The 13,927-nt window shown below is 23.9% G+C and overlaps 1 protein-coding gene across 1 annotated transcript; it reads left to right on the forward strand.

The window, feature by feature from the left end:
- The first annotated feature begins 130 nt into the window (after window positions 1-130).
- LOC100649026 (A-kinase anchor protein 9) lies at window positions 131-13,454 on the forward strand. Its single transcript, XM_048408466.1, has 43 exons — window positions 131-507; window positions 689-871; window positions 951-1,147; window positions 1,326-1,341; window positions 1,730-1,809; window positions 1,892-2,075; window positions 2,285-2,539; window positions 2,597-2,773; window positions 2,832-3,182; window positions 3,476-3,511; window positions 3,701-3,823; window positions 4,314-4,439; window positions 4,539-4,589; window positions 4,693-4,827; window positions 4,907-5,002; window positions 5,092-5,217; window positions 5,294-5,401; window positions 5,481-5,576; window positions 5,656-5,790; window positions 5,879-5,920; window positions 6,011-6,094; window positions 6,170-6,262; window positions 6,378-6,536; window positions 6,619-6,714; window positions 6,814-6,882; window positions 6,954-7,043; window positions 7,151-7,297; window positions 7,367-7,462; window positions 7,874-7,936; window positions 8,046-8,145; window positions 8,998-9,074; window positions 9,183-9,326; window positions 9,567-9,614; window positions 9,686-9,783; window positions 9,866-10,358; window positions 10,452-10,697; window positions 10,762-10,842; window positions 10,911-11,048; window positions 11,116-11,304; window positions 11,398-11,544; window positions 11,614-11,861; window positions 11,949-12,129; window positions 12,774-13,454. The coding sequence occupies exons 1-43, from the start codon at window positions 298-300 to the stop codon at window positions 12,969-12,971; spliced, it is 6,012 nt and encodes a 2,003-aa protein (XP_048264423.1). The 5' UTR covers window positions 131-297; the 3' UTR covers window positions 12,972-13,454.
- Window positions 13,455-13,927: the final 473 nt, after the last annotated feature.

Genomic DNA, 13,927 nt, shown 5'->3' on the forward strand with positions numbered 1-13,927 from the left:
TTAAAAAAAAATATGTATATAATAAATTAGAATTATATTTGAAAAATTATTCTTAGTAATATTAAAGCTGCTTTTGGAATTATCTGTAAATGGAATTTTAAAAAAGGATAGAGTTACGCTTCTTACTTAATTATTGTTCATGGATGTAAAAACACGTTGACAACTCTAATGATAAGATGGCGAGCTAGTATGTTGATGGTTATTTTAAGATTATTTTTAAACTGAGTGTAGGAAGACTCTTTTAATTTAATAAACTAATAATTTATTCATGTTATTCGATCTTTTCATTAATGTGCCATGAACCCATTTGATTCAACGATCGAATCTATCCCAGAGATTTCTAAGATTTTTGATGAAGACTGCAATTGTACTGCTATTGATAAAACTATCGGGGAATCTTGTGGCGAAACTGAAACTCTAAGAATTATCAATGAGTTTCAAAAATTATACGAAACTCGTATTGAAAACGTTGATCGAGAGTTCGAAAATGAATTTGATCAAGTTTGTGTAAGTTTTTTTATAATATATAAAGTTAATTTAATTTATTTGCATTAAAAATATATATTCCTTTTTGTAAGAAAATTGACAATAATAAATTAAGAAAACAATGAAAATGAATGTATATTTCTCTATATTTTCAATTATTAATGTGAAATTTCTACTTTTATTGTTATTTAATATTTCATAGATGAAATTAGAAATATCAAAAGAATGGATAAAAAATTTAAAAGAGCAAAATGTTATGCTAGTACAAGTAGTAGAGGATTTAGAGCAAGCTGCTTGTAATAGAGTTAAATTATTGGAACAAAAATTAAAACATTCATCAGTGTTAGTTTCTGGGAACATGTCAAAGTCAATGAATACAGAAATGGTATGATGTTTGAAATTTTTCTTTGAGATTACTATGGTATGATAATGCAAATTTATATAACAAATAATAATTATTGTAGACTATACATACACTTTCAAATCGTGTAAGTATCTTAGAAAAAGATGAAAAATATATGCAACAAAAAATAGAATTTCTTCAAAGTGATATCAGAGGATTATTAGAACTAATACGACGTGCAGTGCAAGAAAATCATTGGAATTTAGATGATATAAAATTCTTTGAAATTCAACCTAGCGATATACCTGTCCCTACTAAGTAAGTTCCTATTAAGTTTCATGAACCTGGCAGTATATACATGAACTTCTAAAATAGAAATCTACATAAAATAAGAATCCATATAGTAGGGTTCTGTTGGATCTCCAAGTGTGTGCTGCTAGGCTAATTAAGTATTCTAAACAAATTAAGTAATATAATTTCTTTTATATTTTTGCAGCTATACCTGTGATCAGGTAAATATAAATGTAGATGCTGATAAGAGATTAAAACTTACAATACAAATTAGTCATGATTTCATGAATAAATCAGATTATCCATTAGATGGAAGTATTTGCATGATACATCCTACCCATTCGACAACGCTTTAATTAAGTTTTTACTTTTTGCTATATATATATATATATTGATATATAATTGGTATATGTTGTTTATTTTATATTTTAATCTCCTACACACTTTTTGATAAATTCTTTGTCAAATATGCTATATAATTTTTATGTAAAATAAATGGTGGGTATGTAATATAATTATGTAGAAATTGTTGTTTTTCTTATATTTAAATTTACTGTAATATGTATGAGTAATGAAAGTTTGAAATTAATTTTATGATTTTAAAATTAGGGAGATATAAGTCATAAAAAGATGCAGTCCTTGAAATTGCAAATCAAACATCTTCAAGAAAATGAAAAAAGAATGATTGTGTAAGTGAAAATGAAAAATGAATTTAAATAATGAATATTTTTTAATATATTTATTATTAACACTAAATTCCCTGTTTTTTAGATATCAAAAAGAGTTAGAGGATAAATTAATAGATCTTAATGCAAAATTGCAAACAAAAGAAGATACCGTTAAAGCATGTGTTTCTCAATTTCAAAATCTTAGTGACAATCTTAGAAAACATGTCAAATTTACTGAGCAAATTGCATGTAGCTCATTTATAGTAAATGATCAAGAACCTGTTGATGTAAGTTAATATTATCTTAAGTAAGTTAATACTTTTGAATCACAATTTTAAGTATATATGAACATATACATCTATGTAATTATATTTGTGATAAAGTGAAGTAATTGAAAATTACATAGATTAAATAATGAATAACAAGGCAATCATGTTGAAATATGAAACATTTTCAAATGTATGAGATTCGCTGGTTAATATAGTGATAAATTATCTTTAAAACTTTTGTTGCTATCCAGATTATGTTAGTGGCTGGTATTGTGGAAAAGCTATTCATTGAAAAAGATCTAGAAACAAAAAACTTGCAGGAACGCTTACGTGACGCGGAATCTAGTTTGATAATAGTAACTCGTGATAGCGATATAATTTTAAATAATTTAAAAATTCAGTTGAATGAAAAGTACAAGACAATTCAAGAAATAGAGCAGCAAATGGTTAATCTACAAAAAGTTTGTGCTATTTGCTCGAATGTATATTTTATTATTCGATGATAATTTATTTATAATTCTATTTGTATCAACTGTTAGGAATCAATAGAGAAGCAAATTGTCTTAACAGCAGAAGTGACAGAAAGAAACGAAGTAGTAACATCTCTGCAAAAACAAGTAACCACGTTACAAGAGCAATGTCGTTCTACAAATATGCAAATTCATTTTAAAGAAGGCATTATTAAAGAAATGCGAAGAAAATTAAGACGAGCTAAGGTATAAACAGTAATTCGTGGATTCGTAAATGGATAACATTGATGTTTTTTATTTTCAGTTTCTATATTCTAACTTCTTTCCTTATACTTATAATCGTTATGACAAAGTTACTATTGACAATCAAGAAATGGAATCTTTTTATAAATTATGTGAGAAAATTATGATACCAAAAATGATGTATACATCTGCTGAGCACAATAATGATTCGTTTTTGCAAACTTACATTAACAATATTTTAAATCATAATAAATTAACAAAAGATGTATCTATAATGAAAACAAAACACAATAATTTAAAAACAAAAATAATAAATTATCATAAGAATACCGAATATAATAAAATTGATATGTATAAGAGTTTTCATGATATTGATAAAAAGATCTTGAAATATAGCAAAAAACTACCATCTGTTAATACGCAAAAACAATTATTGAACAACAAAGATACTCCTATTTTCGAAAAATCTGAAAATTAATGTACGTTTTTCAATAGATATAATAATTGAAATGTTAAATCATTATGTTAACATTCAGTTTATAAGTTATTAATAATGTATTATATATTATATGTAAAGTTAGTCCCTTTTATATTATATTTCAATATGATTGCCTTTTATTTCTAACATTTACATCAAAATAATCAATATTTCATTTGCATTTAACATATTTCTTGCTTATACTTTTCTTCACACTCTTTTTGTAGGATGTTAAGAGGTCAAGGAATCCTACAAATCAACAGGTAATACATATATATAAATGTTATATATATATATAAAATATATATAAATATATATATAATAATTACTATATATATAAATATATATATAATAATTAATATATATATATATATAAATATTGAAAGTTTAGTGTTTAAAGATATACATTTTAATATTGTCAAATACTGTTTTAAATGGATTTTAATTTTTAGAATCAAATTTTATTATATTTGAGTAAAGTAAAATCATTCATGGAACAGGAAAAGGAAGACCTTTTTAATTTAAAGATAGAATTGGAAAAAACTGTAGAAAACTTGTGCGGCAAAAAAGATAAAGTTGGTAACATACAAATGCACATTTTTATGTCAACAAGATATTGAATAGAACATGTCATTTTCTGATTAAGTAATATAAAAAGAAGAATTTATTGTTATCTTTTTGAATATTTTTTTAAAGGATATATTTAACTTCATTTTTAATAAGCTACCTCTGGATAAAGATTTATGAATAAACATTTTTCAGTTGTCTGTAATATCGCGAAGAAATCGTAAGAAGAATAATTCAATTTAATAAGGAATTCCAGTATTTTTAAAAACAGAAAGCTTAATTGATTTCGATAGTATTTGCACATAATATATATTTTCAATTGTAATAAAATGTAGAGCAATAAAAATTTTATATTATTTAGCACATATATTTTTAATTGAAAAATGTTTATTGTTATTAACATCGCTTTAAAATAGTTATGCTAATAAACAATACTTTTAAATTTCTTACGAAAATAATTATTTACAAAAGAACTGTTTGATATTTCTAATTGAACAGGAATATAAAACGATTGATAGTGAAAATAATGTGGATAATATAAGGTATAAATTAGCTAAAAATATTGAATATGTGGACAAAATATATTTAAAAAAGGAGGAATCAGTTGAAATAATTAATTCTTTAGTATGTACAATTTTTTAAATCATTCATATAGTGAAGAAATAATTTTGTATATTTAAATATTATATTATACTATTTATTATATTCTATATTGTGCTCTAGCTTCAAATGGAAAATAATCATCTTTTTCATGTAGAAGATCTTAATTGCTTAGTAAGTATTTTGTTAAGTGATATTTAAATTTTATCAATAAATGTTTTATGATAAATTGTAATGTAAGTTATTAACATGAGGAACAAAAATTAATGTATTTTAGCCAAGCACGGACATTAACCGACGGAAATTAATGGACATATTCAGAGCATGTATTGTTGAAGCACAACTTACTATGGAAGATATGAAAGATGAAATAAATATAATTGTTTCTTCATTTAAATGTAGACATCAAAAGGTGAACTATATATTAAAGTTATTGTATGTTAATTACATATTACTGGCATGATTTTGTATTAATAACAAGATCTTTACAGTATGTTGATTTGAATAAAGAAGTTATGAATGTACAAAATCAGTTAATAAAAAGTCGGGGGATAATAGCAGAAGTAATTAATGAATTACAATTACAAGTAAGATTCATTAAATTTAATTATATTTAATGTTTTCAATTTAATGTTTTCAATGCTTGCAATTAATAAACTTTTTCTCTTCATTATAGGGAGAAGAAAGAATAAGACACAATGATAGAATTGCTTCAAGAAAGAATAAATTAAAAGACATAAAAAATGAAATAAATCTGTCCCAGTCCCAATTATCAATTCATATAAATGAAATGCAGACCAATGTACAGAACAAATTTAATTTCTCTACTTTGGTTTAGTATCTGGCTAACTAAGTTAATTATTCTATTCAAATTTTAGGAAAATATATCTAGTTATGCAGAAAATGTATCCAACTACGACCTGTTATGTTCAGTAATCGAAGAAATAGAACAAACATCATCTAGTCTGCAAATATTTCAAGTTCAAGTAAAATTTTGAAATTCTTTATTGTATAAAATAATGTTAAAATATTAATAATAAATGAATAATATTTAAATTATTTAAGGGATGTTGCATAGTAAAAGAGTTTGAAAAAATAAAGAACCAATTTTGTGAAGTAGATTCATCTACAAGGAAATTACAAGAAAAAATAGATGAAGCAGTTGTGTATTTACTACTATAAATATTTCTTAATTATTTCTTAATTTCAATTTTACTTAATTGAGCTTTATTCTTTGCAGTTGACAGAACATGACATAGTAGAATTGACACTTTCACAAAAAGAACAAAAATTACAGAAGTTAGAAGAAGAAGTTGATGTGATTCATTTAAAAGTAAAAAACGTGTTGGAATCATTTTTTTCTCCAAAAGAACATGTATGTATTTATCATTTTTATATTACATTATTATTTATATTATAATTAAGGTAAAATTTCACTTAATTTTGTTCCAATTATGTAATAGGTATCTGATTATAATATTATGGAGGCTCAATTATATACACAAGTAATATTTTATGTCATTTAATCATTTCATGTTATTTATTCCCAAATCTCTCTGTAATCACTTTAATATAAAAATATTACATTATTTTAGATTTTAAATGAGATACTGCAAACTAAACAAGCTGTATATAAATTAAGGAAAGAATATGATGAATTAAAATATAAGTTGTCACAAGTGAGAAACTTATAAATTATTTTAATTATATCATATTATAAGTAAATTTACTTATTTGTAATAAATATTTTACAGTCATCACTCCACCCTGAATGTGATAAGAAAACATGTTCATGGAAATGTAGAGTAACTGACTTACAAGATCAAGTTAAAATACTACAGTATGAGGTATGTAATATTTAATTATCTTCTGTAATACAGTATGATAACAGTGACATACTGATTGTTGCTTTAATAAATTGTGGTAGATTTTTATACCTATTATCAAATTTGACTTCTGCAGGCAAAGTGCAATGAAGAAGCAAACAATTTTTTAAGAAATAACATTCAATCAATAGAAGAGGAACTGCATATAACACAAGCAAAAGCAGATAATTATAGACGATCTCATTCCATAGATAATATGAAATTAAAGAAAAAGATTATAGAATTAGAAAATACCGTAAATATATATAGTCAATTATTTAATATAGAGTATTACAATATTATTAGATAAAATTATTTTGTATGTATTTGAATTTTAGCTTAAATTTCAAAAAGAAATTGAATGTACTCTTCAGCGACAATTGAATGATAGCGAAATTGAATTAAAAAGATCTAAAGAATTATTAAATTCTTCTGTAAGTTGATTTCTTACAAAAGTCTGATTATTATATTTATATTTTTCTTATTTACATCATTAAAAAAATTTTTTAATTCTTTTTTACATTTTATAAAAGCACAATGAACATAGCATGGAAGAAACTTTGTTACGGTATGGCTGTTATCAATTCAGATATGACACAATGGTAAGTGTTATTAATTATTCATACAAAATAAGTCATTAAAGTAAGAGTAATAGGTAGATTTATATTTGTAGACTACACCTCAGTTATTTAAAAAACTGCAAAACACTATAAAATCAACAAAAACTGGCCTTCAAGAACTTAAAGCAGAATTCAAAAAATTGGTTTGATTAAATTTCATTATTTTCATTATCTCCTGTGTAAAAGTTACACATTATAATATACGTACAAATTTTTATTATTGTTTATTTTGGAATAATATCTTTTCTAGATTTGTGAAGATTCATCTAATAGCTGTTCTTCTGCAAAGTCATTAATGAATTTACTAGAAAAATTACAGAAGTATGAAAATGAATTAGATAATTGTACCCAAGAAATTGAAGAACTCAAGAATACATTGTATTCTAAAGATAAGCTTGTAACTATTATTTCACTTTTTCATTTGGACAAAATTATTAACAGCATCTAAATACTATTATATTTACAGATAGAAAATATGGATGAAATTATTAAAATCCAAAAGGATTCCATTGTAATGACACAAGCTGAATTAAAAGAACTTCACAAAAAATTTCAAGAAAAGGTATGTTAATATTCAAAAACATCTTAAAAAAGAATCATTTGTAATATTTAATAAGAATGACTGTAGACTAACTGTATGTATAACATACATGAATTATAGGAAGAGTTATAATGTTTATAATTATCAAAAATTAATATTTAGATTAGAATTTAATACCAAAAGTATATTGAAATTATCTGTTTAATTCTTAAGTTATATCACTTAAGTTTTTTGTTTGGATAAATTTAAGTAACTTTATACATCACTTGTACTAAATTTATGATGCAAAATTGATATATACATACATTATTTGTATGAATTATTTTATTGAAAATGTGATAATTAGAAAGAAACTATCAAGATTTATTATTAAAGGTATGTTAACTATAAGTATACAAATTTTAATACAGTATGTAATATACACATTTATAGATTGATAATCAAGATCAAATAATTTCTCAATACGAAAAGGAAAAGAAAGAATTATTAGAACAGGTCTGTATTAGTTTTATATTATTAATAATTATTATAGAAGAAATTTCTATTTTTATTTATTGGATTTACTCTAGTTTATATAAAATCTTCCTCTGTCATTCGTTTTTAGAACGAGCTTCAAGTTCAAACTATTGGTCACTTACAAAATGCTGTAGTGGAAGCTAAAAAATGTATAGATCAAATGGGACATAGAACAGTGAGTGATATGAGTGAAAAATGGCCTACAATTTCATCTGCAGTATACAGTCAAAGAAACGTGCATGATGTTTAAACGTTAACTTGTAATGAAACGTGTAGTGAAACATGTGCAAGTAACATATAGCTTATTTGTAAAAACAGGCATTCAACATACTTTTGTTAGAAAATAAGATAGCAATTTACAGTATAATTTAAAAGATTTTGACAGATTATAATAATTATAAAATTATTGAAATCAGTTTCGTATTTTAGATATAGAACATGTCTTTAAATTTAAAACAATTGTACATTATTGAAAATATTTAAATTTCTATAATTTTGTAATATTTGAATAGAATTTAAATTCAAAAAATTAAATTAAGCAATACCTCAAAATTGCATATATTACATATATATTACATATTACATGTGCAGTATACTTATTAATGCCCAAAACTTCATTTTTGTAAATATTGTTGATGATTGTTAAAAATATTTATTATAGGTCTATATCTTATTGTTTCAAAATAAAAATATATGTATTTCTATATACAAAAATTATGCTCATTAATAATAACAATATATTACTTATTAGTAAAGTTTATCACTGTTTATTGTTACAATAAATAACTGAATAAATAACTTGCATGTATTTTGTTTCATATTTTGACCATACCAATAATTTTAGATAACTAACACTATATAATTTTCTTGTTTAGTTTCAAATATAGTATTGTAGAAGTTGATTGTGTGACTTGATAATGAGTTGTGATACTTAAAAGCAACATTTGTGTTTAGTGGTGTTGTTAATATGAACTTATTACACATTTTGAAGTATTATTTGTAGGAAAACAATCGAACAGTTTGTAATTTACAGTTTGAAGAAAAAATTGAAGCTATTCGTTTACTCACAGTGTATGCAGAAGAAACTCAAAGTCAATATAATGAATGTTTTGCAGAGGTATAGTAGACTCTTTTATCTATAATTAATTTTATTAATCTATTAAGAATATAATTTATTGTTTGCGAAATTAAATACCATTTATAATAATATATTCCTTTTATATAGGCAGCTAAACAAGATAAATTGTTAGAGCTACAACGAGACGCAATTCACAATCTTCAACAAAAAATTAGTAGTATGGAATACGATAATAGCACTGCTATTACTTTCATCCATATCACATATTATTCAATTTTAAAAACAGTACAGGTAGAGGAATTTGACATATTGCTGTAGATAATGACTCAAAATTGTTGTACATATTTTTTCTGATAATAAAAAGATGATATATTTCTTACTATCAGAGTTTTATTGTATTTTGTATTTGTATATAGTTATTAAATTAAATATAAATTATTGTTAGTTTTTACAATATTTATTTTAATATTAAGATATTAAAAGAGAGTTAATTTTAATAATTGTATCTATTAATAAATATAAATTTTTTAGGAACAACTGGAAACTCGAGTAAATGAAATTCAAGCTCTAAAAAATGAGGTATAGCAAGCTTTATTTCATAAACATATATTCTTGTAAACTATGTCCAAAATATGTTAATATCATTTCAGAGAGATACTTTAATACAATCAAAATGTTACTTGGAAAGTAAATATTTGAACACAAAAATGTTATGGCAAGAAGCAGAAGGAAAATTGCTGGAATTAAGGTAATATTTTAATATAGAATTTTGTTAATGTAGAAGTATAATATATTAATTTTAAGAAATACTGTACTGTTAATTGATTTAGGAAAGAAACGTTGAAGATTGAACATAAAACAAAGATTACTGAAGATAAAGGATGTCAATATAAAATAGAAGTTAAAGACAAAAACTGCACCACTCAAGACATATTTGATTGGAGTGACTTAACATATAATAATACGGAACAATGTAAAAATTTATCATATGAACATAACTTGCAATCAGAAATTGAAATTCTAATTGGAGAAAACGAAGATATGAAAAGACAATTACAAAAATATAAATTAGATTTTGACATCATTGACAAAGAACTGAAAACAGAAAAAGAAAGTGGTACTTATGTTCAACAAATTTCATTTGAGTTACAAAAATTAAGAGATACAGAGTGTTGTCTACAATATGAAAATGAACAACTTAAATCTGATTTAAAAAAGAAAACTATCGAAATAGAGAACTTGTTAGAAAAGTTACAGTTATCTCAGGAAAATAACACAAAATTTGAGAAATTGTTAAAGAAATTAGAGGATAGGCAGATACAGGTATATTTCACAATAAGAAAAACAGTTCTAATAATTATAATGTGAAATTCTAGTTAAGTAAAAAATCATACTGATATTTTCCATTATGTGCAGATTAATGATTTATGCAGTCAGATTGTGAATAATGAAATTGTTATAAAAAAACAAACAGAAATCATTGAAGAACTTGAAAAAAAGTTAGATATAAAAAATAAACAAATTAAAGCATATTTATCTGAATTAAATGAAGCAGAAGAAGAGATGTCAACTTTACATGAAAGGATACAATCTTTGAAAACAATGTTAAAGGAAAAATCAGATGATATGGCTAAATTGCAGGCAGATTATGAAGTGATGAAAGTATGTACTAATATTTGATATTTGACTTTACTATTTCAGAATACTCAAAAATGTTTTATTTCAGAATGAGAATTCTATATTGAAGATGGAGAATAGCAATTTTGAGGATAAAACAAAAGAAGATATTTGCCAATTAAAAGCTATAGTATACAATATATTTTATCATATATTAATTTTAAGATTGTAAATAATGTCAATATTATTTCTTTTCAGTTGAAAGATCTTCAAATGCAATTATGCTTCTCTGAAGATAATTATTGCAGAGTCACTAAAGATTTTAATAGAACACAAGAACAATTAATCAAGATAACAAAACGAGAAGCTGATTTACAAGAATGTTTAACAAATATGGTGCTTATTATCCTTAAATATTTTATCTAACTGAAAATTCTCTTAACTTTTTGTTTAACCATTTTAGGAAATGGATTATTGCCTAAAACTATCAACTATAGAGAAAGAGAAAGCTGTACTTGGAGACTGCTTGGATAAACTTAAAGATGAATTAGAAGAAATTCAAAGAAACTATTCATCAAAAAATAGTGAACATTGCAAACTGCAAGATATTTGTAAGTCTTATGCGGAACAATTACATATTTTACAACAACAGGTGAAATAAATTAAACCAATATTTTTATCTCTAAAGGATTATATATATCTTACATCACATAATATTAATTTTAAGTATTTATTATATTTTTAGATTGAGGGAGAAAAAGAGAAAATTAAGCAAATGGAAGAATCAAATCATTGTATAGTGCAGCAGTTACAGGAATATAAGGAACAAAATTGTAATCTTATTAAGGAAAAATCCATAATAGAACAAAATAATTGTGAAATCATTTCAGAGGTAAACAAATATTTAATTGCTTGTAACATACAAGTTCAATAAAAATAATTTAAAATGAATTTTTTTTAGTTGCAAGAGACACACAAATCCTTGTTAGATTTAAAAAAAGAGTGTCAGCTAAAAAATAAATCATTGGCGTGCATATCAGCAGAATTAACAGAAACGGCAATGAGTAGGTCGGAACTTTGTAATCAGTCACAATATGTCGTTTCTTGTATACGTGTTTGGATGGAAGAACAACGAGAATATGTAAACAAACTTAGTACGAAATTGAAATCCCAACAACAGGAATTAGTACAACTTGAATTTGAAAAGAGGTCAGTGTTTTTAGAATTTCCAAAATTAGTATTATAAGATTTGTAAGTTTAAAGTCTCTCAAAAATAATCGACAAAACAATTTACAGAGTATTAGTAGATGAAACAAGGAGATTAAAACACATTAATCATGCACTAATACAAAGACTAAAGCGGATACATAGACATGGTGGGAGGAATGTTAGAAATGTTTGTGTAGGATGTCAAATATTACCAAAAAATATTGATATACATCTTCCTACAAGCTCCAAATATGTATCATCACAGAAGGTAATTTCACTCATAAAACTGTCTTGTTTTATTTTTTTAATTAATACAAACTGTTCTAACTATATACTGTTTAGAGTATTAGAAAGTTAAAACAATTAAAGATAATTTGATATTTTTAAAATCAAATAGTTATCTTATAATTCATGGTATGATTGGGAGACAATACTTAATGAAACAATGACATACAAATAAAACAATATGATAAAAATATATTTTATAAAAACTTCAATTTGTGAAGGTTAAAATTATTTATATTCAGATTTGTTTTTTACATCATATTGTTCTTTATAATTGTGTATCTTTCTGGAATGAATCTATAGATCTATGGTCAATTATTTCGAATTATTTTTAATTAATCATATTGGTAAATTTTTCATTCAAATTCTGTTCCATTTATGTTCCATTATGTTCACCCAACAAGTAAAATCAGGATAATTTGTTATTTATGTTTAATTGATTGTGGTCTAAACAATCTTTAGACTGTTTATATTACAGTATATGTATTAAATTTAAGATTCTTACTAAAATACTTCCTTGAAACATAATGTAAAATCTGATATATTTATTGCTTTATTTACCACGAATTATAAGGTCTTTTTTATGAATCTTAATTGACTTAAATTTAAATACTTTCTTTCATTTAGAAACTAAATCTTACAAGGACAGCACAGCGCATGTCGGTGTGTAGTAACGGTTCGTGGTTCCCTAAAATGAAATATTTAGTAAACGAGTTACGAAAAAGTAATGTAGAATGTAGTGAAAACTGTTTTAACAGGATAAATACAGATGTAGGGGCAGAAGAAAACCACGATTGCGGTTACCAATCATCTACCAGTAAATGAACATGTATAGAAAGTTATGACTACTAAAAATGAACTAATCATACTTTTTATATAAACAAATTGTTAATTCATCAGACTTTTTTATATTATTTACTATGTAATAGAAGTTCTTCATATTTATATGCATGAGTCAATTTAAAAATATAAACCTACATCGAGTAAATAATTCATTTGTCAATGTGTACTTTCTTTATTAATGTTTCATAATTGAATTTTCTGGAGTACGTAATTTTAGAGTAAAATGATACTTTGTATGACACAGAATATGCAACAAAACAAGATTTTTTATGTATGCTTTATGAAATAATTTAAGTAAAAACTTGCACTCGTTTATAGTAAATACTTCCAGACTGTTTGGAGGATACTAAAAATTACATATTACAGACTTTTACAAACTTTCGCTTATCTCTAAAGATCCATCATTATATGCTATATATATAATCTGATAGAGAAATATACAAACCAAAACAACATGTAGTAAAATGCTTTTATAAAAAAACTGGTGGACTTCTTGAGCTGTCCACCACGGATAAGAAAGAAAAAATAAATGTGTTAAATACACAATCCCCAAACATGCAGAAATACCTTTTTCAGTGAATAATTTTAGCCTAAAATACAAGTCCATAAATATTCATTTAAATATGGATTAAGATTAACTTTTTAAATTTGTATTATATACCAATTACAAATTTTAAAGAGAAAACATTTTTTATAAATTCAATATAATCAAATACCTAGTAAGCTTGAAGAATTCCCATAATACATTTATAAAAACAGTATTACTTTTTCCTGTAGTTTCATTTAACAATTTATTTTCTGCAAAAGAAAACTGATATTATTTTGTTTTACACATATAATTGTTATTTATCAAAGTTACATTTATATTTATTTACCAAAAAAAAAACGTATCAGATTCTTGTTTTCCTGATGCTTTTTAAGATAAATTATATCCTCTT

This window comes from Bombus terrestris, chromosome 9, assembly GCF_910591885.1.
Source record: "Bombus terrestris chromosome 9, iyBomTerr1.2, whole genome shotgun sequence".
NCBI classification, from domain to species: Eukaryota; Metazoa; Arthropoda; class Insecta; order Hymenoptera; family Apidae; genus Bombus; species Bombus terrestris.